Genomic DNA, 26805 nt, shown 5'->3' on the forward strand with positions numbered 1-26805 from the left:
GCGTTCGCGGCTGCTCTGTTCCCCGCTGTTCCCTTAACTCCGGTCCCACCCCACTCCCTCCGCGGGCCTCAGGCACGGCCGCTGGCCGGGGGCGGTGCGCGCTCCGCGGCATGGCGGGCGCTGCGGCCCGGAGCCCGCTGCCCTGCCTGCTGCTCCGGCTGCTGCTGCTGCTGCTGCCGGCCGCCAGCGCCGAGCCCGAGCTGCGCTTCAAGCCGCCTGCCGAGGCCCCCGTTCGGCTCTTCACCGAGCCCGAGCTGGCCAGATACGATGGGCACCAGGTAGGGCCGGGCCGCCGCTCTGCGCCGGGGCCGGGCCGGGCCCGCACACCCTGGTGCTGCCGCCTGCCCTGGCGCTCGGCGCCCTGGAACCGCCGTGAAGCTCGGGTTTCTCGTGTTCTGCTGCTGTGCTGCCCCGCGATCCCTGCCGCCCTCTCCTTCTGGCATCTCTTGCTTCTTGGGCAGCAGCCTGTGTGAAGTTTGCAGGCACCCGTGTGCTCCAGCCTCTGCCCCTCGGTCCGGCTGGCAGCTGCCGGGGTTGATGCTGCACACACACAATTAGATAATTGGGTGCCATGTGCCCATTTTACTGGCTCCCTGCTTGGCAAGGTGCTCCTGCCCGACAATTTCAGATTATCATGAGCTGGAGCCAAAATTAATTTCTTCTCTCAGTAATTCATTAAACCATGTACTTTTTTTTTTTTTTTTTTTTAAACCCCAAGATTATCTAAATAACAAGATGGTTTTAATTTAGGAGTGTTTAGTTTACTGTGATTCAGAAGCCTCAGCAGAACTCCAGAGTCAAAACTATTGAGTCCTGTATTGATACACATCTGCTTCTCTTTTGAAATACTTGCTGTCTGACCTTCTCAGGGTCTTCTCTAGACACTTTGAAGAAACTAATCAAGGTCTAACTAAAATTACACCTTATGTATAAAACACAAAGCAGAAGCATTGGCTTATTAAGTAAAACAGATATCACCAGACGAGATTTACGTGTGTTTATGTATTATTTATATTTGTTTCTTAATCAATGCTGTTGGCCACATGCCCTTTTATTTTGAGCAATATCCATCTGCATTAGGAATAGAAAGGTTGACAATGTTCAAGCAGACTAATGTGCAAACAAAAGGTGACTTGCAAAAAGGTCTTCCACGTCTTCCATGGTCATGCTGTTTAGATTAAAAAGATTCTCTCATTGCTGATGGTTAAATCCTCAAAGAATATTAGGGGCAGTTTAAAGCACAAGCAAGGAATGTCCAGAGAAGGTACATGTATGGTGGTATAACAAGAGTAAACATACAACAAAGAATTTGTGTCCTGAGAGCTTGTGGATTTCACAGCTAAAACTAACTGCATTTTGCCTGTGCTTAAGTGCTGAGGATGTATTGGTGGCTTTCTCTCCAGGAAGGACAGCCCATCTACCTGGCAGTGAAGGGCGTAGTGTTTGATGTCACCTCTGGAAAAGGTTAGTGTGCTTCTCCTCTGCTGTCTGCTTTGCTTTCGTGTTATTATTCAGTCATTTGTTTTTAAATATTCCCAGTGTGTTGGAAGCCTGCAGTTCAACTGCAACAAAAAGATACACTTTTTCCTCTTCTAAAAAGCTTGATTTTCCTCCTCTGACAGTTTCCCTACTAAGGTTTTGTCTAGAATTTACACTGGTCTGAGATTACAACATGTAGACGGACAAGCCAGCACCATCCAGGTAGCTTGGGCACTGCTAAGGAAAACTGGAAGACACAGGAAAACTGTCAGATCCCTGAGTCCTTGCCAGATATGGGACCAGGCCACATGGAAGCTACAGCTTCAATTTTATTGCCCTGAACTGAGCAGATCAAAGCTAATGTAGATGTGCCCACTGTACAATATCAACACTGCAGCAGCTGCATCTTTGTGGGAGGACAGTTTGTAAGAGAATAGGGACAGTGCTGAAGGCAATCTCTCCCAATGAATTGTAGCTGTATTAATTACCAAAGATTAGGAACAGCCTTGCCCTTAATGGGTCACAGTGAAGATGGGTGTTATAAAAGAGTGGGTTAGCTGGTTGAGAGGGAGTTGGAGCCTGCTGGTTGTGTTGTGAGGAGGTAGAATCATGCGGTTGTGTGAGGGACAGAAAAAGCAAGATGCTATACAGGGACAGACAGGTTTAGGTGGCTGTGTAAAGGACATGAAGAAGTTAGCTGGTCCTGCAGAAGAAAGACAAAGGAGGGAAGGAGTCTGTGTTATGTGGTGCTGCCCATGGGAAAGAGTTCAGAGAAAAGGTAGGAAGGTTTTGCCTATAGGATAACTGACTGCCTGCAGCAGTCAGTCAAACACCACTGCCAATTGGTGCCCTGTGTGAGGAATGGGTGACTATAGCCAATGCATCTATTCCTTCTGTACAAGGTGTTCACACCCCTTGCTGTCTGTGCCTTCCCTGAAAACTGCAGATGTTTTAATTTGAACTCTTGCTACTTAATCCAGATTTACTATAAAAAGTTTGAATGGACCCATGAAGGTCTTAGGTCTGAGGCACTTGCCTTGATGTCATCATAAGTAAGCTAATGGCTTGTTACTGTGTTTGTACTAACCTTGTCTGGGTGTACATGTTGGGTTGGTTGATCTTCAAATCCTAAATTAGACAAGGCTTGTAAATTCTGGAGTTTACAAACACCTCATGAGAATGTAAAGCACAACTCCCTAAATAACAGGAGAATTTTAAGAGTGCAATATAGGGAGTTCAACAGCTGTATAACTCTAAAAAGCAGGAAATCCAAAGTCAGTTCTGGAAAGAAGTCTTAGACTTGAGTTGTTGCTTTCAGTTCACAGGCTGGTGAAGGATAGAGGCTGAATATACCCTGTACATTGTCAGACCATCACTGCATTTTTAAATTTTTAATCTGACAGAATTTTATGGAAAAGGAGCCCCATACAATGCTTTGGTTGGAAAAGACTCTACAAGAGGAGTTGCAAAGATGTCTCTGGATCCAGCAGATCTTACACATGACACAGTAAGAAAATGGGCCATCAGTTTAACTTCGCTTTGTGAATTTTTATTATTATGCAAGATGATGAGTGATGATTTTAAATTGTTTTTATTTATATAAGTAGATTCACATATTTAAATTCAAAATGCATTAGTTCTCTTTAGATACATAAAATATATTTACTGGTCATGAAAGGTGCTAACAGCCTTCAAGAGGAAAGTTTTTCATTTGTGAAAACAATACAACTTCTATAAGCATGTAAAAGGGGAATCACCTGCTGTTTAAAAAGATGCTCACAAGACAGTAAATCTCTTTCTTTGCCAGTTGGTTTGGTGTATCCTGACATGGCAGTGAATGCTAGCTCTGGTGGGTGGCTTGTTTGACCTGAGTACCTTAAAGTTTTGTCAAGGCTGAATTTGAATGGAAATAATACAATTACAGGCTATACTATCAATTTTATTCATCATGCTCCACTGTAAACCCAAAAGCTGACCCTAAGGTTTACAGTCAACATTAAAAAAACCAAAAGCATGTAAATATCTCTACTTTTATTTCTTTGAGACAGGATTTTCATTTCCCTGTTTCCTTTAGACAGGACTCACAGAGGAGGAACTGAAGTCCCTGGATGACATCTTCAATAATGTTTACAAAGCCAAATATCCAATTGTTGGCTATACTTCTCGGCGAATTCTGAATGAGGATGGCAGCCCCAATCTGGACTTTAAGCCTGAAGATCAGCCACATTTCAGCATTAAAGATGAGTTTTGAGGAACATTTTGTATTTAGAGAATGCTTGGGGAGAGACACAACAGAATATTAAATTAATTCCCTGTTTTGTGGAGTTCATTACTACAGTTAGTTGTCATGAGTCAGTTCTCTGCTCAGAAAATGTGTGTGTATACACATAGCATAGAGGAAACAAACAGATCTGTAGTAGTGTCATACACCTGGGCTGATTGCTGGGAATTATGGGAATTATTTAACCTGCAAGTTCTTCCTGCCAGGGTTTCTCTGTTAAGAAGTGTATAATGTAAAATTACATTCCTTAGAAGAGAGAAGAAAGCTTTTAATAGTTGAAACATGACTGGTAGTTTTGTAAATCCCAGGTTGTTTCCCACTCTTGGAAAAGTGTAAATGAATTATTTGGACAAGCTAACGTCAATTCTCTGTGCTTCATGTGAATGTAGGTATCACGAGTACAGACAGGTGCAATAGAAGCTTACATTTGAAAAAGCATTCTGGGGTTTAATATTTGATGGGTTTTGAGAATACTGGATATTAAAGCTCTCAGTCTCTTCAAATGCAGTTACTGTGAAGTATTTCTGCAAAGCCTAGAGCTGTAAACTGAGAAAAATAAATACTTTTCCCCTATGAGGACTACTGTGACATTTTAAATAAGACTATTATGTTAGGTTTGGATAAAGGACACTTTACTTTTTAAAAATAATTATCAAAGATGTCATCTATATTAGATTATGGTGATTTCCTTCTACCTTCCTCCAATCTTTCTCTGACAAAAAGAGGAAATTGTAGCCCACAGTTTGCGACATACTCTTACAGCATGAGTTTATTATAGCTGTTTAGTGTCCTGTGGATGTTGTTAGCATTTTTATGTTAACATTTTCAGCTCTCTTTTTTTTTGTCTCTTAGTTATTCTTTGTTCTTACCCTAGCTTCATCACTGTTGTTTTAATGAAGTGTGCAATGCCATGTTCCTCTTCCTCTTAACCTGATGCAAAACTGCAGGTCCTGCAAGGTGAAAGCAGACCTCTTTATGGCATTTTCCTGGCAGTCTTTCAGCAGCAGAGCCTGAGCTGTACAAGTTGCTGCTAATCCCAGACTTTCACTAACTTAAGTAGAATGTGAATTGTCCCATATGTGGATTTATCTGTCACCATTTTGATTGATATGGGAAAAACGAAGCAGCTGCTCCTAATTCTGTATTAATAATACAGATATAATAAAAATGATTGTGTATTATTGTTCAATTTCTTAAGCATTTTGGTAACTTTCTATGAAGGGAAGATTTTATTAGATGATTCTCCACCTTCTAGTTTGCAGGGGACAGCTGCCTGTCAGTTGAATAACTAGAAAAGCTGTTTCTATGTATTTGCCCATTATTTCACAATGTTACAGATGTTATTCTAGATTTGTTTTGTGTCTCACTATTAGACCACTTGCAGGAGGGACTATATGGGCCCTTCCACTGTTGGATGGTGCACTGAGTAGAAAAGATAAATCAGCATCTAAGAAATTACTATTGCTTCAGATAATTATTTTTGTATTAGTGCTTATTATTATTACTGCTCACCTTCTGATCAGAGACCAGCAGCTGGGAGTTTGCTCCTTGATGATACCTGTTGTCTTTGTGGGAATGCACGTGGGTTTGGGGGTTGGTTGGTTGCCAACATTTCACAAATAATTTTTCATTGCCTACTTTTTTTTTTTCCCCTTCTCATTTCCTTGCATACTTGCTGATGGGGCAGCTTCAGTAGTTGTTCTGCTGTGACTACTGCAGAAGTCTTTGCTTCATCTGGGATCATGATATCCAGCTGCATTTCAAAAAAACCCCTTCTAGCTCAATTGCAGCTCATCACTGCTGAGAGGCTCAGGGTTCCTGTTCTTTCCCTGCTTTCCCTGTTCTCCCTATGAAATCACCTTTGCTGATGTCAAAGCAGGTAACACAGCTTTTGCTTGTACTGAATTTCGGGTTCTTTTCAGTGAGGAGGTGCTCCTGTTGCAACAAGAAATGGTGATATAAAACCCCCTCCTGTAATGCAAGATCCTCACAAATCCAACCTGCTTTCACCCTGTCTGTGAGGGAGATGCTTTAGTCCTTCCTTTCTGTTATTAAAGACAAGGTTTTCACAACTGAGTACACTTCAGAATGCAGAACATCTCCTTTTTGGTTTTATTTCCATTTGGAAACTGAAGGTCTCACATTTAATCACCTCCTAGGCTATTTCACTTAGGCTACTTCACTCAATAGAAGTGTTACAACAATAAGGCTTTAAGTGGACACATCCTTAACGCTTTTTCACTGACTGCTTCTTAAAAATGCATTCAGAGTACCACAGTATTTCTTTTAGTGTTAGTTCAACAACGCTATTTTATTTCTAAGGCTGTTTTACTTGCCAATGGCCTGAAATTGATTTTGCTTAAAAGCAAACTGTCAGCTATGGCTGCTTTGTTCAGGCAGCTGCATTTCCCTGACCTCTGTATTATTCCAGCATAACAGGTACCCTCATGATCTATGAATTTCACTCAAAACAAGCAAGCTGTGCAAAGCCCTATTGTAGCCCTCCTACTCCACACCTCCTTTGGAGAGTCTATAATTTCTTTTCAATTTGCTTACTGCTTCCAGATAACATTGCAAATGCCATTATTTTTGCTGTGTGTTTCCAACATGCATCTTGCTAACTTAGGTCTAAGGTTTTAATGAATTGCTGCACCAAGAATTGCCTTCCTTTAGTAGTTAATAATAGTTTACTCTTCAGAATGTTAAGAATTATCAGATGGGTTCAGTTACCTACAGGATGCATAATCTCAGTTGGTGCTTCCCACCTGGCACTCTTTTCAATAGTCCCTCACTTTGACCCTAGCACATTTGTAACAGGATAAATTCTATCATCCCTACCTTAAGAAGGGTTTCTCTTATTAGTAACTGAAGCATTAGGACTGCAAGTGTAAGCAACAAAAAATCAGTAAAGGGTTTATGAAATGCAAATCAAAGTATTCTCTTTATTTCTTTTTTTTTGCAGTTGTAGAGAGTGCAGTGAAGAGAAATCCTCCTAAGAATGTGTTATATATTGCATCCTAATCTAAACATGACCACCTGATGGAATGCAGGGGCTCTGAATCCTGCAGATTGAGCAGCTGAGATTTTTCCAAGAATTTAGCATAAAACATAAAGTTATTTCTTTTCTATTCATAATGTGTATATAGACACAATTTTTTGGTAGCCCTTTGCCAGAATATGAGTCTTTCATTGACTTAAATCAGGTTTTGTGTTAGTTTTTTTCTGCAGAAAAGACCTTGTGGTTCTTTGAAAACTGCAGCTTAGGCTATTAACTTTGTGGTCTGATGGTACCACTGGCAGTGAATTCATTGCAGCATCAGCATAGCAGTCAATGTGGGATCACAGTTCAGACTGCTCTTGTCAGACCTGCTAGACTTCCATGTTTCAGTAAAAATAAAAAGTAAAAAATAAAAAGGATGGTGCTTTAGAATGGAAGAAGCCTCAAAACAGTTTGCAAATCATCTCCTTTTATTGTTGTTTCAAAATCACTGTTAGTCACTACATCAAACAAATGATAGCTTGGAAAGGTATTAAATTGCTGTAGTTTTCCCTTTGTAAGACCCCCAACGACCTGTAGAACAAGAAAAATTGTTTAGATGACTTTCACATATGTATTCTGTCTCTTATAGCTTAATATATGCATCTGAAATGGGCTCAATGTAATTTGCATTTGCTCAAGAGAAAATTGAAGAGATGTGGAAAGACGCACTTAGGAAACCCAATGCTAATTTTTCAGCTAATCTGGTTGAACTGAAAGGAAAAAGTGAAAAAAAATCTGATTACTTCTGTGAGTGAAAAAGCTGCCATTCAGAAGGATTCAGCTGCACATCAGGAAGATGTGCAAGCAGCTCTGATTAGTATTTGCATATTTTCAGATGAACACTGGACATCTTGAAATCCCAGAACTGACATAAGTGATGACAATCACACACTTTGTCACCCATCATCCATTTATTCCTTTGCCTAATGTTTTCCTGTCCATGCATTTATATGACAAATCTGTGCCCCATAAGTATTATTCACAAAAATGCACATGAACCTATAACCTGGTATACAGGATAGCAATTTTCAAACAAACTAGTACTTATCTGTGAATGCTTTGGAATAAACAAAAAATCACTAAATTTTTAGATTTATAGCACTTCACTCAGAGCTCTGTCTGTGAGTGCCAGTTCAGACTATTATAATTTATGACATATCTGTCTGCTTTGGTAGAAAAATCAGTGCTATATCAAAGGGTGATTTTTTTTTTTTCCCCTCTGTATTCAGTCAGAGTGTCAAAGACCTGGGTGTATGATAGGTGGGCATCACTGCTAGAAGTATTCTAAAAGCATAGACATTATTTTGACCTTGGCATGTCCAAAAAAATACCTTAACCCAGAAAACAGAATGGGTGGGAAATGAGAATTTATCTTAGTGTGCTACTGGGACAATTTATACTGGCAAGGTAGATCTGGCAGAGCAGGTCTGATAGCAGTGCTTCCTATTTTTGCTTCTGTCAAATATAGCCAATGATAACAATGTAAACTTGTACCTTTATCCATCTCTTAGGCTTTACATAACACTTTCTGGTTTAGCTTTTTTTTTTCTGTTCAGTAGAAAGTGTGAGTCCTGATTTACTTGTTTACAAAACTTACACTTAAATCTTGGCTTGGATAATCTCTTGATGAGAAATCTAAACTAAGAGAAACAGAGATTAATGTTCTGTGAAAAATAGAGCTTGTGCACCTGGATGAATTGCAGAGCCACAGGAAATACACTTGAATAAACAATTTCTTTTTATGTTTCCTGTAAGTTATTTGTAGCTGTTGCCATCAGAAATTTTGTACTCTTGATGAATGTTCAGCTTACCATGTTCTGCAGTACTTCTTGACATGACTCTTTATCATTCTGACATGAGATATTATCCTTCTGAGAAGTAAAAAGTTTAGAAGAAACTGGGTACAGGCCATCTTGGAGATAAGCCAGCCAAGAGAAATCAAAATATGACCTAATTTTCCCTCTACTTAAAGAAACTTCTCTGAAAGAGGAAAAGAAATCACTGCCCCAGGGTCTATATTTTACCTTCCAGATTTTGCTGAAAGTTTTCCCATACTGTGCAAAGGCAGCAGATAAAGCCTTGAAAAAGACTTGAATCTAAACCCTTGCATTGTGAAAAATTTAATCCACTTCTTTGTGTATCTCCTGCGGCTTTAAAGATTATGACAACTCAGATAATGGTGTACAAAGAGTCAAACACATGAACTGAATCAAGCCAGGACTTAGCTAGTAGGACTGTCTGAATGCAGAGCTGAAACTTAGAGCTTTCACCCATATTCTGTAGTCAACAGAATCTTTGAGTGGAAAAAAAAAAAAATCCTTAAAGGTAGCACTTGTTTCAGCCAGTTTGGGCAGACAGATGATGGCTGAAAACTTCCTTGTGCCTTGTTCTGTGCTGCTTTGCAGGGATTCTAAAATAATTTGTGTTGGATACACAGAACTTAGTTACCAAGCAATTCACTGCCTAGAGGATAACTTTATAGATTAAATTGATAACTGGTTCAAAACAGCCACAGGCAGATCAAGAGTATCCTAGGAAGGTTATTTACCTTGTTGGGGGCTGTGGCTCCATAGCCTTTATTATACACTGCAGATAAAAGCCCAGGTAAACTCAAAATTATTCATTACATTTATCCCTTTTTTAATTTTTGAAGTTTGAGCAAAACTTCTAAAAAAAATTACTAATAAGAACAAATATCATTCCACAAAAAAAGTGAAGTGTTCATTCTGAACTGTGCAGCACACCTAAGTATACTTAAGGCAAAATTGGTTAATCAAAGATATTACATGTTTAAATTGAGATTACATTTTCAGATAACATGTTTTGGAAGTGCTCAGGCATTTCAAGGATTTTTCCTTATTTACTGTTTAACTGTGCCCCGTACTTTAAAACAGATGCAAGACTTTTGAAGAATAGGGCAGTAGGATTTTCAAGGCATTTGTGAAGTATTTTCATATCACACAAAGACAAATGTACATGTGCACCTGAGATACACAACAGACAGATCCAGCAATTTAGACAAAGACAACAGTCTTACAGTCTTTTAAAACAGGTTGTATTTCTTAAACTGAACAGGTCACAAATAACACCCTGAGACAACAAAAATGATAGGCAGAAATTAGCTCGTAGGGATATCTGAAAAACTCTCAGTATTAATGTGGGTAAAAGACCAGCCTATCAATTTTAGTGAACTTGAAAGGATTTTAAGAACATGAGTTTAGCAGGGATATTTGGTATGGGCTGAGCCTCTGTGATTCTATGCATTAAGTATTATTATTGTCCCTAACATCCTTCCCTAAATTCCTCTAAGTGGTCTCCTTTGAGTTTAGCATCTCTTGCAGTTGGGAGAAAACAGGCTGCTGAAAGGTTCAGATGTGGAGCAGCAGCGTATCAATGGAATATAATGATGTGAGGCAGAGCAAAGGAAGGGGAGTGAAACTCTACTTACAAGAAGAAGCAGGAGATTATAAATAAATCACAGGAGAGTTCTCTTTCAGAAGAGGGGAAACTTGCTGATGCTCTCAGAGATAAGGTTGAACTTGAGAACAGAAAAGTGTGACATCCTCCTTGGATACAGTTCTGGGGAAATCAGCATGAACTAAACAGCTCATAGTGCTGGCTCCTTGCTTGACAACTTCAGTCTCATTTTCCAAAAATATGATGCCTTTGGCTTTGATACTTTGCAGGTGCCTGAATTCATGGAAAATCACACTGCTGCTGTTCAGTCCATGACTTATCAATTTTTCCCATTTTGTCTTTAAATGATGCCCACTGCAGTTTAAGAAAGAAGGCTGGAGTTTAGCCAATGAAAATGTGACCTGGGACACAGAAATGAAAGTGCAGGTCTCAGTTTCACTACAGTTTTGCCACCCTTAATGATAGGCTTCCTAGCTGTTAAATGAGCTGGTGTTTGCCTTGAATTCCTTGTGACTTTTGTCCCTGCTGTGACTTCTAGCCTCTTGAGGAAGGCAATGTTGGCTGGACATCAGGGCTGGTGGGACCCCAAGATGGCTATAGCATCAAGAATGCTACTTTATGGAACTCTACCTTCCTCACTCTGAAGAGATATCACTTTGTGATGCTTCATCTTTCAGCTGAAGGGAATATGGTTTTACCCCATGTTGATCCAAGCAATACATATTTATGGGAAGCTTCAATACATAGGAAAATAGTTTCAACCATTATTCTACAATACTGTAGCTCATTTTATTGCAAGGCCTGTTGGAGGCAGTGTGTGTAAATTCCTCATGGTACTGTGAAAACAGGAATATAAGTTAGTCTAAGTCTTTGAAATGTATCTGGGTTATGTTACCCTTAAAAAAAACCCCTCCACTAGGCTGTTTGACTTAAGAACAGCAGAAATAAATCAGGGGTTTTCCTCTTACTAGCTGGAAAATCATCTCCCTGAATGTGTTTTCTTCACAGCTGGGAATCCGCTGGACACTTGTATTTTTCATTGTGCACACTGCTGGTAGTCACATAATAATCAATGGAATACCTGCATTAATCATTTACATAAATACTTTTAAAATTCTATTTTAAATATATATAAAAATATTCTGTTTTCGTGGAATTGGACTAAAAGTAAATAGCTAGCACCATGTGACTTGAGAAGTTTCCATGAGCTACTGGAAACCACTTCTTGATTTATAGACAGAGTTTGAAAAGCCAAATGAATTCTGTAGAATGTTTACATAAAAGCATTACTCTCCATAACTTCCTCTAACTGGACTGGCCTTTCATTTATATATTTTTCCATCAACTCATTTAGACTGACCCATTGCACCTAAAAATAGTTTAGATTTACTTTATCTTTTTATACTCAGAATAACACCACAAAATGGATCATGCCTACATGCGTTTCCTCGGTTATCTGAGGAAACCTACTCTGTTATTTCAATTCATTCCTTTTGAGTATGGAAATCACTGAACCACATATTAAGTTGGTTTAAATTTAAATAACCATGAAAGACAAGTTAGGTATGTGCAAGGATCTGATCCCCACTTAAAAATGTAACCAAGATTACTGTCTAGGCCCTGGAGAATGTCTCACCTTTAGATATCCTTTTAGTAACAGCATGACTGCAGTGCTGTTAATGGAGTCATCCCAAATCTCTGCTGGTGTTTACTTCAAATAAATCCAGGCTTCTTGAATTTTAATTATTTTGCAATTTTTTCCATGTAGCCGGAGGTACATGTAGCTTTACACCACAGGAGCCAAAGGAGCTACTTTGTGAATAGGAAGTTCTTACCCTGTCTGGGACAAATCACAAAACAGAAACAAACTCAAATGTAGTTCATTATTCTGTGCCCTGCAATGTGGTGTTTTGGTTTTTTTTAGAGAAAAAACCCAAACCAAAAAAAAAAAACCAAAACAAATCAAAACAAAAAAGGGATGAGAGGAACTTCAGAGGGAAAAGCGAGACTATCCTGCACACCAGAGAGTTGGTATGAACTTTTAACAGTAAGGCTCGTACATATTTGTTTACAGATTTTCAGACAACACAAAACCAAAAAATATTATAAAGCATTTAATCCAAGGGAGAACCAGCATAGATATAATTTACCTGTTATTTATCTACTTCAGGAAACAGATTTTTGCCTCAAGCTATAAATCATTAAGGCCTCTATCTTTCAAACAATGCATCACAAATTTGCTTTCCGGTTTATAAAAATCATCCTAATACGCCTCAGCACTGTTTTCTTTCAAGAAAGCCTACAGAGAGCCAGCTGTCTGAGCTGGTTGTGTTGCTATGTAAGATTTGTGCATAAGTGTCTCTCTGGGAGTTTTGTTTTGGTTCTGTCATTTAATATTCATGACAATCACCATTAAGCTGCCAGCTGAGCTGCCTTAGCATCCTGCCTCCAGACAAAGTCAAAAGTTTACTCTTAGCCCACACAGCTCCTGGAAGCCTGCACTTCCACAGTACTGGCTATTTTGGCTTGCACTTCTTATATTTAAGCTAACAGGATTTAAAAAAAACCCAAACAAAACAGCAGAAGAACTGCTAGGGAAGAGATAAAGCAAGAACAAGAGCATGTTCAGTGTGCCTAGTTAGTGATGACATGGTTAAGCAATTAATCTGATCATTCCAGCCAATACACCGAGGTTTTGGGAAAACTGACAATTCAAATGTGTCCATTAATAATAAAATGTGATGGGGTAAAAGGGGAGGGGGAAAATCCTTGCTTTTAAGTGGCATGGAATAAACTGTACCACCTTAAAATTATTCATAGCCCACTGCATATCTGCCAAAACAATATATAAGCATTGAGAGTAGCAAATAATTTCAATGTCACTAAATAGAAATATATGCATGCTAAAAGCAAATTCTGTAATTATGTTATTATTTTAATGTACATATTTTTGCATCAAGAATGTCAGAATAATCCAATGATGATTAGCACTCTAGACAATTCAATTACACACAGCAACTTGGGGAAGTCTAAGGGATGCTAAGTTTCAGCTTCCCCAATCAGGCAGAACAAAATATACAGTAGGACTCCATCCTGCTGGTGTGGGACAAACTGCAAAACTCTTGGAGAATCAAGAAAACAAGAGTGACATGAGGAGGAGGGAGGAATCAGTGAGAAAAAGAGTGAGAGGGGAGAAGGATCCCCACAATCAAGGGAGAGAGAGGTAATAGAAATTTTGATGTTGACCACCACAGCAGAGTGAGAGAAGTCCAGAGCCAGCTTCACTGTGTAGCTGGTTCCTGCCTCGTTATTTCAGACTAGTGAAGTGGGGAAAGAAGAAACACATGCTTTAGAGTGAACTACTGGGAATTAAGTATTATTTTATATTGAACATAGTGATTATAATAAATATATATTGGATTATATGTCTCCCTTTAAGTCCCTGTGATGGTTTCTGTTCAACTGTAACTGAATGGACAGAAGGAGGGAGAGGCTTACTTGCTGTCTGAAGAAGGAAAAATGTTTTTCCTTATTTTATTCTACACCCTGCAACAAAGAATCAGGGGTGGATTTCTTAAAAAACAGTGGTTGAGGGAATTAAGAGCTCACTCTTCAATCAAGACTACAACATCATCTTTGCTAAGGAAGCATACATTTATTTTCTAGAGGGAGCCAGTCCCCCAGGGGTGCTAATAGCAACAATGTACTTCCAGAGTACGCTTTCAAAAATAAAGCTTTGTATAAAAGCCCCTGAGTAAAACTTCAGGTAACAGACTTCTGAAACTTGACACAGCTTTATGAATGTTTTTTCCTCACCCACAAAGAATTTAGGAAACATGAGGAATGTGAAATACAAATATCTAACATGATGAACTGTTGCGTACACATAGTCTGAAATTACCAAAACATGGAACAGTAAATAAGAATAGAGCAAGGCCTTTTTAATTTATATCTAATAGGCATCCTAAGTGTGGATTGTATTTTGAACTAAATCACAATTCACCTGCCCTTCCTGCGTGGAACCAGCTCAACCCTGATGGAGAGAGCCCCAGACTCTTCCTGTGCAATAACCAGCACTACTCAATCTTGTTTCAGCCTCCTGCTGCCTTCTGTAAAATCAACTCTGCTGCCTTTAGGCTGCTTTAAGGCTTTGGCAGCAGAAAGCCCATCAGGACTCAAAGCCTGTCATGAAATCCCAACAGGAAGACCCCATTTTCTAGCACGTCCTGTCATACTGCACATCCTTTCCTAAGCATGATTCTGTGAGCTGTGTAATAATGATAAGGTTTTCCTGCACCTTTAAGGAGAGGAAGGAGCTCTTATTCCAAGTATGACCATTATGAGGCATATACATATTATCCTGTTTATGCAGAAAACAATAATTTTATATTTTTAGTAAAAGCTATAAATTAAGTGCCTTAACATCAACAAGGGGGAGGAAAAGCAGAAAAATAAAGGAGAAGCATCTCCTAGTGCATACCAAATAGCAACTCAGTACAGGAAAACAAAAATATTTCTCAGACATCTTTCTAGGAGCCCCTTTTTGAAAGATTTGCTCTTCTTCAAATCCAGCAATAACTATGGCTTTATGGCAATGTTGCATAGCTGTTTCATTTTCAAAAAGCCAGTGTGTTCCCATTAGACTGCTCTGATCTGCCTATAGCCACAAGCTACACTTAATATTGTTTATTTTCTGTAATTTGTGAGATCATGTCTCACCCTCAAGTATATTTCATATAATGCTCTACCCACTGTTGATTCAAAACAGCTAAAGGAAGTAGGAACAGGACAGCACAGTAATAGGCAACAGGCCTGGAGAGAAAGTTCAGGGAAGACTGCAGTTCAGAGAGGAGCTGTTTCTGTATAAGTAGAAATCACCTACAGGCAATTTTCCTTGTTTCTAGGAGCTTATTAACTTTGATATTTATAAAACTCTTAAGCTGCTCCTTTGGAAACAATCATAACAAATGCTCCTCTAGGTGGTTATGAAGCATTTATTTTTTCTCTAGAAAGCTTCTTTAGAAGTAATGAAAAAAAAAAAAAAAAAGAAATTTATTCTTGTAAATATACCATCAAGGCAGCTAAAAGAGCATTGACAGTTTGCTTCACATTTCAGTCCATATTTTTCAGGAACTCCCTACTAAGAAACTTTATTAAATGCAATAGTAAATTTAATTTAGAAAGAGTGCTGTTTTCACTTTAATTTTCTTCCCCAAATGTTTTCCTAGATGGATGCTTTCATAACAGTACTTTTTTGTTTGTTTGCTCGTTTCTATGCAACTTGAAATCATAAACCAATTTTCAACTAGTGTACATTAATAGAAATACAGAGCTCCAACTGAGCTATGCTGAATTTCACTATTAGAATCCTGCCTCTTTTCCCCAGACCACAGCAACCTCCTACTTTATCAACTTTCATGTTTTCTATGCTGCTCAAAAACCTACATATTTTACATTATTTAGACTAAGCACCAAAAAAGTACCTCTCTGATTATGAACACAGTTACATATCCACTTTTCTTCCATAATTCTAGACTTAAATGGACACTTGCTCTTGGTTAAAAAAACCTCCAACTTTGGAACTTCAAAGCTCTGTACTTCACTGTACATCTGTGTACATTATTATTCCTTTCCCTTCATTCCTCCTTTTGAAGAATATTAAGACATCCACACTACAAGGAGTTTTGATAAATATTGCTGCAAGATACAGATGCGATAACTAACTACTTATGAACCTGAAGCAGTTGCTAAATCTAGCTAAAAGCTATAGAAACAAACCATATTTTTTGATGATGCTTATTCCTGATTTTGCAAGGGGAAAAACCCAAGCATCGCCCCTAAAATTCAAAGTGAACATAATTTTCTAATTTCATGCTAATTTACATAATTAAATAGATCCCCAGGGGTTTCACTGCCAGTCTAAGATAACAACCATGCAATCTGGCTCTTGCACAGAATAACCACTTCTGATTATTGTTTTTATACATGGTCAGGATTAGGAAAACATTTTTCTCAATACAAGCCCGGAAAAGCTAAAATCCAGAAGGACTAAAGGCTTTTAAATATTCAGTATAGCAAAACGCAGATTTGTCTGCCCCAGACTTCAAGAACATGGCAATGAGCACCTCCCCTGTTTAATGCTTAGTTTAGACTGTTAAACACTTCTGATATTCCTTAAATTTCACTGTCTGAGATAAGAGAGTCCAAAACTTCTTTTCCTGCCTGTTTTCCTGAATGGCCTCAGCAGAAAATGGAGTGGAATGAAACCAATTGTAGTCCTAGAGAAGAAAATGAGTTTGAAGTATAACTGAAGATGCAGACAAATAGGTATTTGCCTCCCAAGTACCAGCCACAAGACAAGCAAATAAAAAAAACATCTGAGCCATGTGGGTACAACCACAAAAGTGTGTTTATGTAGTTTTAGCAAAATTGTGTGGCCCAGTCAGAAACATTAAAAATGTAGGTAAGAGAACCCCAAACCAGTGAAGCACTTTGTAGAATGAATCCTGAATTACCACAGAGAGAAAAAAAGGAGCAAGGGTTTTCTGAGTGCAGCCCTGATTGAAGAGAGAGGCTTGGGACTACTGCCAAAAGAGCTGTTTCCTATTGTCTTTTTTCCTGCTACATTCAGGAAAACAGGACCTCAGTTTAATCCTACTTTGATTACAAAGAATGTACACAAAGATATATCACTTTGTATAAACATTTCTGACATAAATAAACTGGAGGAGCTCAAATATTGGCCAACCACTAAAGTCAAAAGTTACGTAACTACTTTCATATATACTGAGAAAAAATACACAGGAAAAAAATCCAGCAAAATCCTGAAATATATCAGACTTTAAGCACTTAGAATTTGTAATCTAAGTTGTTTTTTAACTTAAAGAATTAAAGATATAATATGAATATAAGGAAATGTACTATTTCACAATATACAGATGCAACTTTCTGAAAATAGTGTGGAGAATTGAGAAATGGAAAAAATTATCTAGTCATCACATTACCTTGAAACGTCGAGATATCTATTACATTCCAACCTAACCCCAAATTCCCATATTAGCCTAGCTAGATCACTGAAACACAGATTCCCTGGTGCTTCTGAAAGCGCTGCCTGAGGCACCTCTCTGTTCTCCCTGTAGTGCCCACCTCTGAGAGCTCTGTGCTGTGCAGCAGTACAGAACTCTGATTCTGCACAGGACAGACACCTTGTGGTTCTCAACCTCCACAGAATTTCTGAAGCATTTTGCAGCATTTATGTATTTTTGATGCCTCGAATGAACAGAAGCTGATAATGTGCCTAAGGAAAGATTTCCTTTGCCTTTCCAACACAGCAGCTGAGCAAGACAGAGACAGGTCCTGTGCCCTTGCCTCACACAGGTAACCAAAATTCTCTACTAATACCCACTTTTTCAGAGCAGGATTTCACTGAAAGTTCTGAATGTATGTATCTCTCAATTTTGTTTCAGAACAGAGAAAGCAGAGAGTGCAGACTCTTCCAGAAAAGGGAAATCTAGTTCTTGTTTATATGAAGTTGCTCCCAGCTTAACTGATCTGGGCCAGAAACCCCTGGCATGAATAAAGAACATTTTCCTGGTGCATTTCTTCTATCCAGCCTAAAAGAGTATTTGCTTTCACATGGTTACTATTGAGAAAGGCATGGTAAATTTTAACTTATTTTTTCAAATAATCTTCAGTTATTGGCAGCAGGTTTAGTACAGTGGCACAGAACACAACTGAGAAGAGCGGGGCAGGGAAAAAAGTGCTCTTGTAATGGAAGAAAAATGCATTTCTCATCTGTTAATCTTGCTGATACCTCACAATCTCTTGTGTTGAGAGCTGTGTCACATCATCCCCATCAGCTGGGCAGCAGGGAGCAGCTGGCTTCCCACCCTGACCCACTTATCTTTCCCAGATGTAGCCTCATCACTCTGAAAGGCCAGTCCTTGTCCATGGAAGCGGAGCAAGAGAGACATCCAGCGGCTGCACCATTTAGGTGCTTTTTTAAACAAAACTGCAGACAAACTCAGCTACCTTCTTGGCTGGTCCGTGACCCTGTGTGTATAAGAAAACATTTATGAGCCAACTGCCAGACGTACAGAAACAGAGAAAAAAATATTCCAGTGGCTGAAGCACTACTTTAACCTCTGCTGTGTATTTTTCATGCTACTCAAGAACTTCCTCACTGCATTCTCTGAGTCCACCCGTGGTTTTTCCTTTTTCTCTGAGGCTTGACTTCGTTATTTTGTCTGAACTCTACATGTGAATTGGGATAAGTCTATTAACTTGCATGAAGCTATAAAGGTCTATATCAACCCAGGATCTCATTCCAGTGCTTTGCCATTCAGACATATATTTTTCACATCTACTATCTTCTATTCAAATATTTTCTTTAACCTTAAGTCTATTTGTACTACTTGTTTTTATCTGCATGGTAAATAGAGCTCATAGTTAATGCTGAAAAAGAATCCGGAGAATCAGTTGTAAATCCTAGTATTAAGTGGTTTGATCGTCATGTAGGAGAAACAAATTACCTTTACCAGTAGAAATTAGTAGTATCTGCAGTATTTGTCATTAAAAATTCCATGTTTTTCCTGCCATATCTAAGCTATTTCTTGTACATAAAAAATATAGCTTGTTTGGAAATATAAATCACCACAAAAGGACTAATAAATTCAAAAATCTGAAGACAAGATGAAGAAAAAGAAGGGAAGTAAAAGGTTCTTTTTTTTTTTTTTTTAGTAAATATTAGCAATATTAATTTAGAATTAATTTATTTGGAAAACAAACAAGCAACCCATGTCACTGCCACATGTTAAATAGTTCTTTTTTTAAAAGACTTGACCCTTACAAACTTGAAAGATTTATATGAAAAGAGTAGGAAATGGGTTAGGCCTTCCGTATTTAGAGAAGAATTAAAGGCAGGCAATTGCTGACTTCACTGACAACAATGCAGGATGAGGAGTTAGGAATACAGTTAAGGGATGCATTAAAAGAGCTTTTAAAGAGAAAAGTACATCAATCAGTGGGGTAAAACCATGTAATATGATGGAATGAGCCAAAATTACCAGGATATGCTGCTTATGAAAAAAACCTGTCATTCCCAACAATTATTAATTAATTAACAGCAAACAGGAATCAATGCTGGAATCAGGACTGGTGATCTCTTTTTCTGTCTCTTTCTCTCTTTTGTTAATCTGTTCCTTTCTCTCTTCCCTTTTTCCCAAACCCACACCATGTGCTTATACAGTAGGTCAGGGCTCAACACACCAGTTTCCACGCCAAGTGTGCAATTCACTAATAAAACTTTCTGGTTGTTTGCAGACTTTTGCCATTCCTTTTGCCCATGAGCATTTACGAATCTTAGGTACTTCCCTACTCTTAAGGGTGTGACATCACAACCACACAGGTGGGGAACCACACGTGTATTGAAACCTAAGCAACAGTGGCTTCTGAAAAGACAGACAAAACCAGAGACAGCTCTTCATCTCTCTTAATTCATGAAAATCATTAAGGCTTCCCTAATTGCTGTACTCTGGAGATGTAAAGTCCCTCAGATTGCTGCTCTGTTGCAAAAAAAAGTGACACTGGCTGGAGACAATACTCATTTCTTATGAACTTTTTATTTCTATACTTAGTCCTTCAGAGGAGTACAGACAAAAGTGTGTGAATTTTCTTCTATTAGAAGAGTTATTAATTATTAATAATCAATTATTATTACAGCACTACAGTTGGATAGGTACCAGACAGTAATGAAATTATTACTACTTTCTAGTTATTACAAAGTTGGGGTTTTTTTTAATTTAAAGGTTAAATCAACAATTGATTAATTTATCAATGATTTAATCACTTAGGTCTAAACATATTGAAAAACATATTCTAATATGCCTATATGAAAAATATCTTTCCTTAGTTCTCTTCTGCTTTGCAGTAAGAATTTACCAAAAACCAACTTAAGAATGGTGATCTATATGTGGCATGAGGTCACCCTGATTTTGTACAAGCATTTAAAAAATACAACCCCTGAGACGGGATTCTCTGAAAGAACTTGGGTCCTATTCTACTGGGAAATGTATAAATGGTTTTTACACCCCATGTTCTTTGTGCTGAGGATCTTGTTTCAATCAACCTCCAAACACTGTGATAAAGTAGCTGTTATTGTCACTTCATTCTCCATACAGAAAATGGTAGGGAAAAAGCTACATCCAGAGTTTCATCGACACTTTACAGCTGAACCAGAGCAATAACTCAGATCCCTTGACCTAATGTTTCCTCCATCTGAGTTCAAGGAACAACAAAATAATTGCTGAGACAGTCAACTAAACCTTAAAACTAAACCTGATAACGAATTGTGTCAGCAAAGTCCCAGTATCACAGCTTAAACCAGCTTTGTTACAAAGTTCCTCTTTTAAGAACTTATCATAAAAGCATAAAAAGGTTTGGGGTGGGACCTTACAGATCATCTAGTGCCAAACCCCCTGTCACAGGCAGGGATGCCAAACACTATCCCAGGTGAGGCTCAGAGCCACATCCAACCTGGCCTTGAACACTCCCAGGGATGGAGCATCCACAGCTTCTCTGGGCAGCCTGTGCCAGTGCCTCGCTAAAGAATTTCATCCTAATATCTAATCTAACTTCCTCCTCTTTCAGTATAAAATTGTTCATCCTTGCCTCATCACTATCTGCCCGAGTAAAAGGCTGCTCTCCCTGTTTTTTACAGGCTCCCTCTAAGCTCTGGAGGGCACTGGAGCGAGGTTTCCCTGGAGCCTTCTCTTCTCCAGGCTGAACAAGCACATCTCTCCAGCCTGTCTGCACAGGAAAGGTGCTCCAGCCCTCTGAGCATCTTAGCGGTTCTCCTCTAGACTTTCTTCCTGAATGGTTTTGTTCCTTTTGGGCCACCTTTCCAGAGGCACTGCGGCTCAGGGAGGGCGGTGAAGGCTGCAGAGCAGAGCAGCCACCGCGAGAAGGCGGCAGAACACAACCTCCGGGAAATGCTCCCCTGCCGCCCGGGGAGACTCCTGGAGCCAACCCAGCTGAGGAATCCGGCAGCCCTAAGATAAAAAAGGGCTTCCCGGAGTCAAGTGAGCAGCAGCAGAGCACGGCCCGCTGCTGATTTACTGGGACATGGAGGGGCACATGCACATAAAGCACAGCTTCGATGGGCTCGGGTGTGCGGGCAGCGCCCGGCAGAGCTGCGGGGTGGCTTCGCTGCTCGGTCAGCCTGGGGCTTACAGAGGACACTGACAGGCTCTGAACGCTGCTACGTGGCACAGACTCTAAAATGCTCTCTCCTGGTCCTCTTCTCAGGCGAAATCCTATCAATTTAGATGGGAAAATTGGCTACCCGAGAACTGAATAAAATCTGGAGAAAGGCTTCTGGCAGGTGACCGGTTAACAGATCATACACAGAACTGAAGGGATCAATGAGTTTTTATAATAAAGTTACTACAGCAAACAGCGGGGGATAATTATTGTTCTTTATTCTTTAATATCATTAGCTTCTCCGTGTGTCACATGATACAACCCACTTAGGTTTCTGGATCCCGTCACGGAGCGTGCAGGTTCCTCTTGGTTTCTGACTCTGAGATGAGCCTTAGATCCCGGCTGGAGGGAGCTCCCCAGCATCACCGGGGTTGAGCAGGATCCATCTGCACTGCAAAAGGACAGCACTGTGTGCTCGGGCAGCACCAGCACAGGAACAACTTGGGACTGGAAAAATAGATATGGGCGAGTGTGGTCTCAGGTATGCAATGCAAGATGCCTGCAGACATACAGAAGGATTTGGTTGTCTCTCATTAACTTTATTTAGTGGCACAATTAATCCATAGTGAAGAAAAACACAGAAACATGATATATAAACACAAAAAATAGGCAAATCAAGCTGCTAAAAGGAATGGTTAAAATGCAAATTACTTGAACAGTGGCCTGAAGCCAGGACAGCTATTTAACTATTCCACATCCTGATGGAGAGCAGGCTGTAATTGTATTCCACTGCTATTGTCACCTATATCTATTTTTCTGTGTAAGAAATGAGGAGGTGCACACTTAGTTGCAAGAACTCTAATTAGAAAGCACCAGATAAAGAGCAAAATCTTATTATACGACACCTGGAAAAAGGCAGGCAAGGAACCTCTGTACCAGAGGGAAATAAAGTTCAGGGAAAGTCGTGAGATACCCAGGCAAGGAGTGCACGGGCTGTGCAGCGAAGAAGACAGTCCAGGAGGGCTGATTTACAGCACAAAGTAAGGCATATTTGAGGGCAGTGCTTGGAAAGGACACACATCTGTGCAGCACCACAGACCACTTGCACCATCTTCTGTGGCTGCAGTGCCCAGGGCACAGGAGGAAAGGACATGAGATGACTGCACGGAAGATCAACAGCATCACACAGAAAAATTCAGGTTAATTAGGTTGTTTTTTTTCTCTCTACCTGTGAATAAACTCACATCCATTCCATTCTAGCACAGCCTGCTCTTTCAGAATTTAGAAGCAAGGTGATTCCTGTTCAGTCTGCTACAGAAAAAAGGGATCTGAATGAGGATCCACAGGCACTCTGAGCTAGGTCTCTGTTCTGAGGAAAATAACCACATGTAACCCAGAAACTCCCAGAAGAGTTGGTTGCATCCTTTTTCCTGCTGCTCTGCATCAAAACAAGGCATATTTTCACAAACTTCTCAGTAACAGTGCTGGCTTTAACAACTTAGTCCCTCCAATTTACTTTCACCTTACACCACAACCTTGCCTGTGCCAGGACAACTGCTGGTATAGGCACTTGCTGCACTCTGTTGAGGAAGATTAACCTCTCCTACCCCTTCTCCATCCCCTAAAAAATGTTTTTAGAAAAAATTAATTAGCTTCCCAATCTAACTCACTGTGCAGTCACATCAGCTGCTACACTGGCACAAGTGAATATGTAGGTGATGGTGGCAGCAGGCAGGAATGAGTGACACGCAGATGACACTACTGTGAGAAAGAAGGGCTCATGAAACCACATTCTCGTGGAGGCTGAGCCTGATCATTAACCACTGAGGAAGAGCATTTAACTTTGGCACCAGTCAAACTACTCAGCTCTCAACATTTTAACCTGAGTGCCTCGCCAAAACTCAGGTGGTTTTTCCAGTTAGAAGATACTGGTATAGAATTTAACTCCAAATAGTGCTGCTTTAATTAAGTTCACAAATAAGAATCAGTTTTAACTGTTAGTTTTAATAACTGGTATTAATTTTTAATTCCAAAGCATTCCACTTCCACCTTGCTCACTGGGCTTTTCACCCCATCACTCACAGCACTGCTGCAAAGGTTGCTGGACCAGTCTTTGCTCCAGTGGAGGAATGGGAGGGAGCAGCCAGGGAAGGAGTGGGACTCCTCTGCAGTAGCTCTGCTGCTGAAAGCACAGGAACTTTCCTCAGTGCCAGACTGTTCTCAGGAGGCGTCTGACACCGTTTCCAGCCTGTGCTCCACACCAGTTTCAGCCTCTCAACTGTGCCAGCTCCAGGTACTCAGCCTCCTTGAGAACTCACACTCCAGCTGAAGGGTGAGAAACCTCCCACACAGAGAAGCCAGAAACAACAACTTTACTCTTTGTTTGTTTTTCCCCCCACCCCACAAGTTATTTATCAGCTTTACTATCAAGATAAAACTAACAAGCCCTTTTACAGGGTCAGATCTTTCCCAGCTGTGCAAGAATCAAACAAATGAGACAGCTGAATGTGCCCCCAGCGGGTAAAGCAGGATGCTGCTCTGAGAGTTCTTGCTAAGCTTTTCATTACTCTTACCCAAGACAAGCTTCCTACTCACTCCGTGGTTTTTCTGTTTAAGTTCCCAAACCCAGCTCCTTCTGCATACGTGCTTCCCCCCCACCACCAAGATGACTTAATATTGCCCATTAGTACAATTTGTTCAAAAATTCAAGTAGCCTCTCCTGATTTTCCCCAGAACTGATGACATGCTTAAGTATCTTTTAAAACACGTTATGCTATTTATTTAACATAAAACTACAAGAAATAAAGGGCATCAGTAAAACCCCCTCAGGTTTAGGTTTCAGGAAAGTGCCTTACTAGTTAATAATGGAACATTTAAGCACACAAAAACACATCTCTTTAGCCCAGCTGCTTCCCCTTGCATATAGTTACATGTGAAACAGCTTAAAATGGTCATAGGAAAGGAGATTTTATGAAAAAAAAACAACTTAGGGAGAATCAGCAGTTCTAGTTTCTCCCCTTGCATATTGTACATTTTGATCTCAAAAATATATAAGCTCCATGCCTATCAAGAGGGAATAAAACATTTATGATCCTATATTGCATAATGCCTTATACCACATTTGAAGGTAAACAGTTACAGATATTTTACAGAGACATTCTCTCTCTTTGCAGTTTTGACAGTTCATATGCCAAATCAGGTTTTAAAGCCTTCATTTAGCTGTTTTGAAAAAACATTTTAGGAACACAGTGACTTCTAGAATGAAGCAATACTCAATACCTGTGTTGTAAGGTAATTCCAAAGAGGTGTACTATAAAACTTATGAAATTTGCTCAGTACAGCACAAATTAATCCTATATCAACTGAAGAGAAAAGGCTGAAATATACATTTATTTTGACTTAATTCTTCTTAAAAAAAAAATCATTCTTCAGGATGGCATTAGACAAATGAAGTTATACTGAACTCTCATGTTCCACAGTGCTTCTGCTTGCTCTGTTCAGTGTTTATTTTCATTTCTGAGTGCATCAGACTGGCATTCCACTTGTAGGTGTAGTAAGAGAAAACCAAACTCGAACTCCCTTTGTGCAATGTACAACTTGCAAGCCTGGATGCCTACATAAAGCCAACTAAAGGTCAGAGCAGAGGAGCTGTAATTAAACTTGTCATTTAGAAGCAGCTCAGGCCTCACTCCAGAGATGTATCAATGAAATTGCTTAGCTTTCAGTTGCTTGAGTCCTATACAGTAGGTCAGCAGTACTTTCCTAGATAGGATCCTAACTGTGGATTAGGATTCCAGGTAGTTTACAGCAGATTCACCTGCATTTCTAGCAGGACTGTTTCTCTCTTTTCTTTACAGCCATGGATTGCTTAATGCCCATGTAGCCCCTGCCCATATCACAGCTGCACCTGCAGCTGTATTAGGCAGTTTTAAAGCTTTGTACTACATGATTTGTGAGAATTATAGTTATTGCCCCAAGTAAAAGGTAGTACCTCTAGCAGATGGGCCTTCACATTTCCATCAGTATTGATAAGATGGACTCTTGTCTGCTCTGTCTGAAATTATAGGGAATTCTCTAGTTTTAAAGTTCTGCCAGTCTTGACATGAAGGTGTAGTAACAAAGGCCAAACGTCTGAGCTGGCCTGATGTGCATTTTCAGCCCTAAAGGTTGTTTTTCCATGTGGGAATGGGGCAGCTGTCCCGTCAGGATGAGGGAAGCGTGCAGTGTTGTGGCACACACGGGATCAGTGTGTGGTGTAACCATGTGTGTGTGTGTGTGTGGTGCCTGCTCAGGGGACAGTGCATCACTTCCCAGAACTGCCAACACAGCACCCTCCCACAAGCATGAAACTGTCCGTGTTGGAGGGGGAAAAAAGACAGAAAGACAAGATTCCCTGATTATCATAATATGTTCCCCATCCTGTCAAGTGACCCACCAGGCTGTGGTGAAGCATGTGCCCTGATCCCACCACGTTATATAATTTGGTGGTAACAGAAGTAGGCACGTTTGCCAAATGACAGAGCAGATGTGGCATTTAAAAATGTGTCAATTTTGCCTCAGGACAATCTTAGGAAAAAAGCAAACTAACTAACCCAGACCCTTCCATCATTCTGATTACAATCTCTGGTGATTATTTTTCTCCAAATTTTTGTCTGCAACGTGATTTTTCACTCTCTGCCTTCATTCGACCTCAGCTGTGGGATTTATCTCCAGTGTCCAGTGATGGGAAAGCAAGAGCAAAACTGCTGTTCTGATCTGTCACAGACTCTGACCCCGACCCCAACCCCAACTGGGGGTCTTTAGTGTGAATCTGGGGAGGAAACACGTTTACACTACAGCCCTCACATTTGATCACAAAAGTCTGAAGTGAGCACATTCTCCATCTCATGACCAAAGCACTGGGCATCCTACTTCTGCCTAGTAAATACCTGCTCATCTAACTTTTATCTCAAATATTTCTGGGGGGATGCAGCCTAAATTTGCACTGTGTGTGATTTAAATGAACTATGAAATTTCCTGTTCAAGTCCATCAAGTTATATTGCAACACCGTTTCTGTTTAAGAGATTTGCAGCCCTCTTCATCTCTAGTAATTTAGGTTTCCACAGAACATATGGAAAACTAATAGAGGAATGCACAGTCACAAATTCATGAAGCATTCACTGCCTGTACACAGTGAATCAGTATATGATTCACCCACTTTCATAAAACAGTTGTGACCTTTCATCTGCCTACTTCCTCAAACAAAATACAGAGGAATATTAATAACATATGAAAATCAGGAACCAACAAATTGGGGAATAATAATAGCTCATCTCATGATTTTTTTGCTATTGTGCTAATCCTTACTCCATGCTCTGCATTTCTCAAACATTTCTGTCATCTCTTGCT

General features: G+C 39.8%; 2 protein-coding genes across 8 annotated transcripts in view; one reads left to right on the forward strand and one right to left on the reverse strand.

The window, feature by feature from the left end:
* The first annotated feature begins 43 nt into the window (after positions 1 to 43).
* NENF (neudesin neurotrophic factor) lies at positions 44 to 3816 on the forward strand. The gene is made up of 4 exons (XM_058835963.1): positions 44 to 278; positions 1404 to 1464; positions 2883 to 2986; positions 3554 to 3816. Exons 1-4 carry the CDS (start codon positions 111 to 113, stop codon positions 3728 to 3730), a joined length of 510 nt encoding a protein of 169 aa, XP_058691946.1. The 5' UTR covers positions 44 to 110; the 3' UTR covers positions 3731 to 3816.
* Positions 3817 to 4348: 532 nt separating this feature from the next.
* LOC131577816 (atrophin-1-like) overlaps positions 4349 to 26805 on the reverse strand; it is a 54918-nt gene continuing 32461 nt past the window's right edge. For 3 of the 7 annotated variants that reach the window (XR_009277288.1, XR_009277290.1, XM_058835965.1), the window contains one exon: positions 21638 to 21975. The gene's annotated coding sequence lies outside the window, so the exon portion shown is untranslated. Of the gene's footprint in view, positions 7332 to 10248; positions 10572 to 11853; positions 12058 to 21637; positions 21976 to 26805 lie in introns of those variants that run through there. The other 4 variants (XR_009277292.1, XM_058835966.1, XR_009277289.1 and 1 more) reach the window with 3 other exon arrangements.

The sequence above is a fragment of the Poecile atricapillus genome, chromosome 3 (assembly GCF_030490865.1).
Source record: "Poecile atricapillus isolate bPoeAtr1 chromosome 3, bPoeAtr1.hap1, whole genome shotgun sequence".
Lineage (NCBI taxonomy): Eukaryota > Metazoa > Chordata > Aves > Passeriformes > Paridae > Poecile > Poecile atricapillus.

Excerpts from the sequence above, each read along its gene's own strand:
- NENF (XM_058835963.1), top strand. The coding sequence starts at position 111 with ATGGCGGGCGCTGCGGCCCGGAGCCCGCTGCCCTGCCTGCTGCTCCGG. Across the intron at positions 1,465-2,882 it reads TGATGTCACCTCTGGAAAAG|AATTTTATGGAAAAGGAGCC; the intron begins GTTAGTGTGCTT and ends TTAATCTGACAG. Across the intron at positions 2,987-3,553 it reads CAGATCTTACACATGACACA|ACAGGACTCACAGAGGAGGA; the intron begins GTAAGAAAATGG and ends TGTTTCCTTTAG.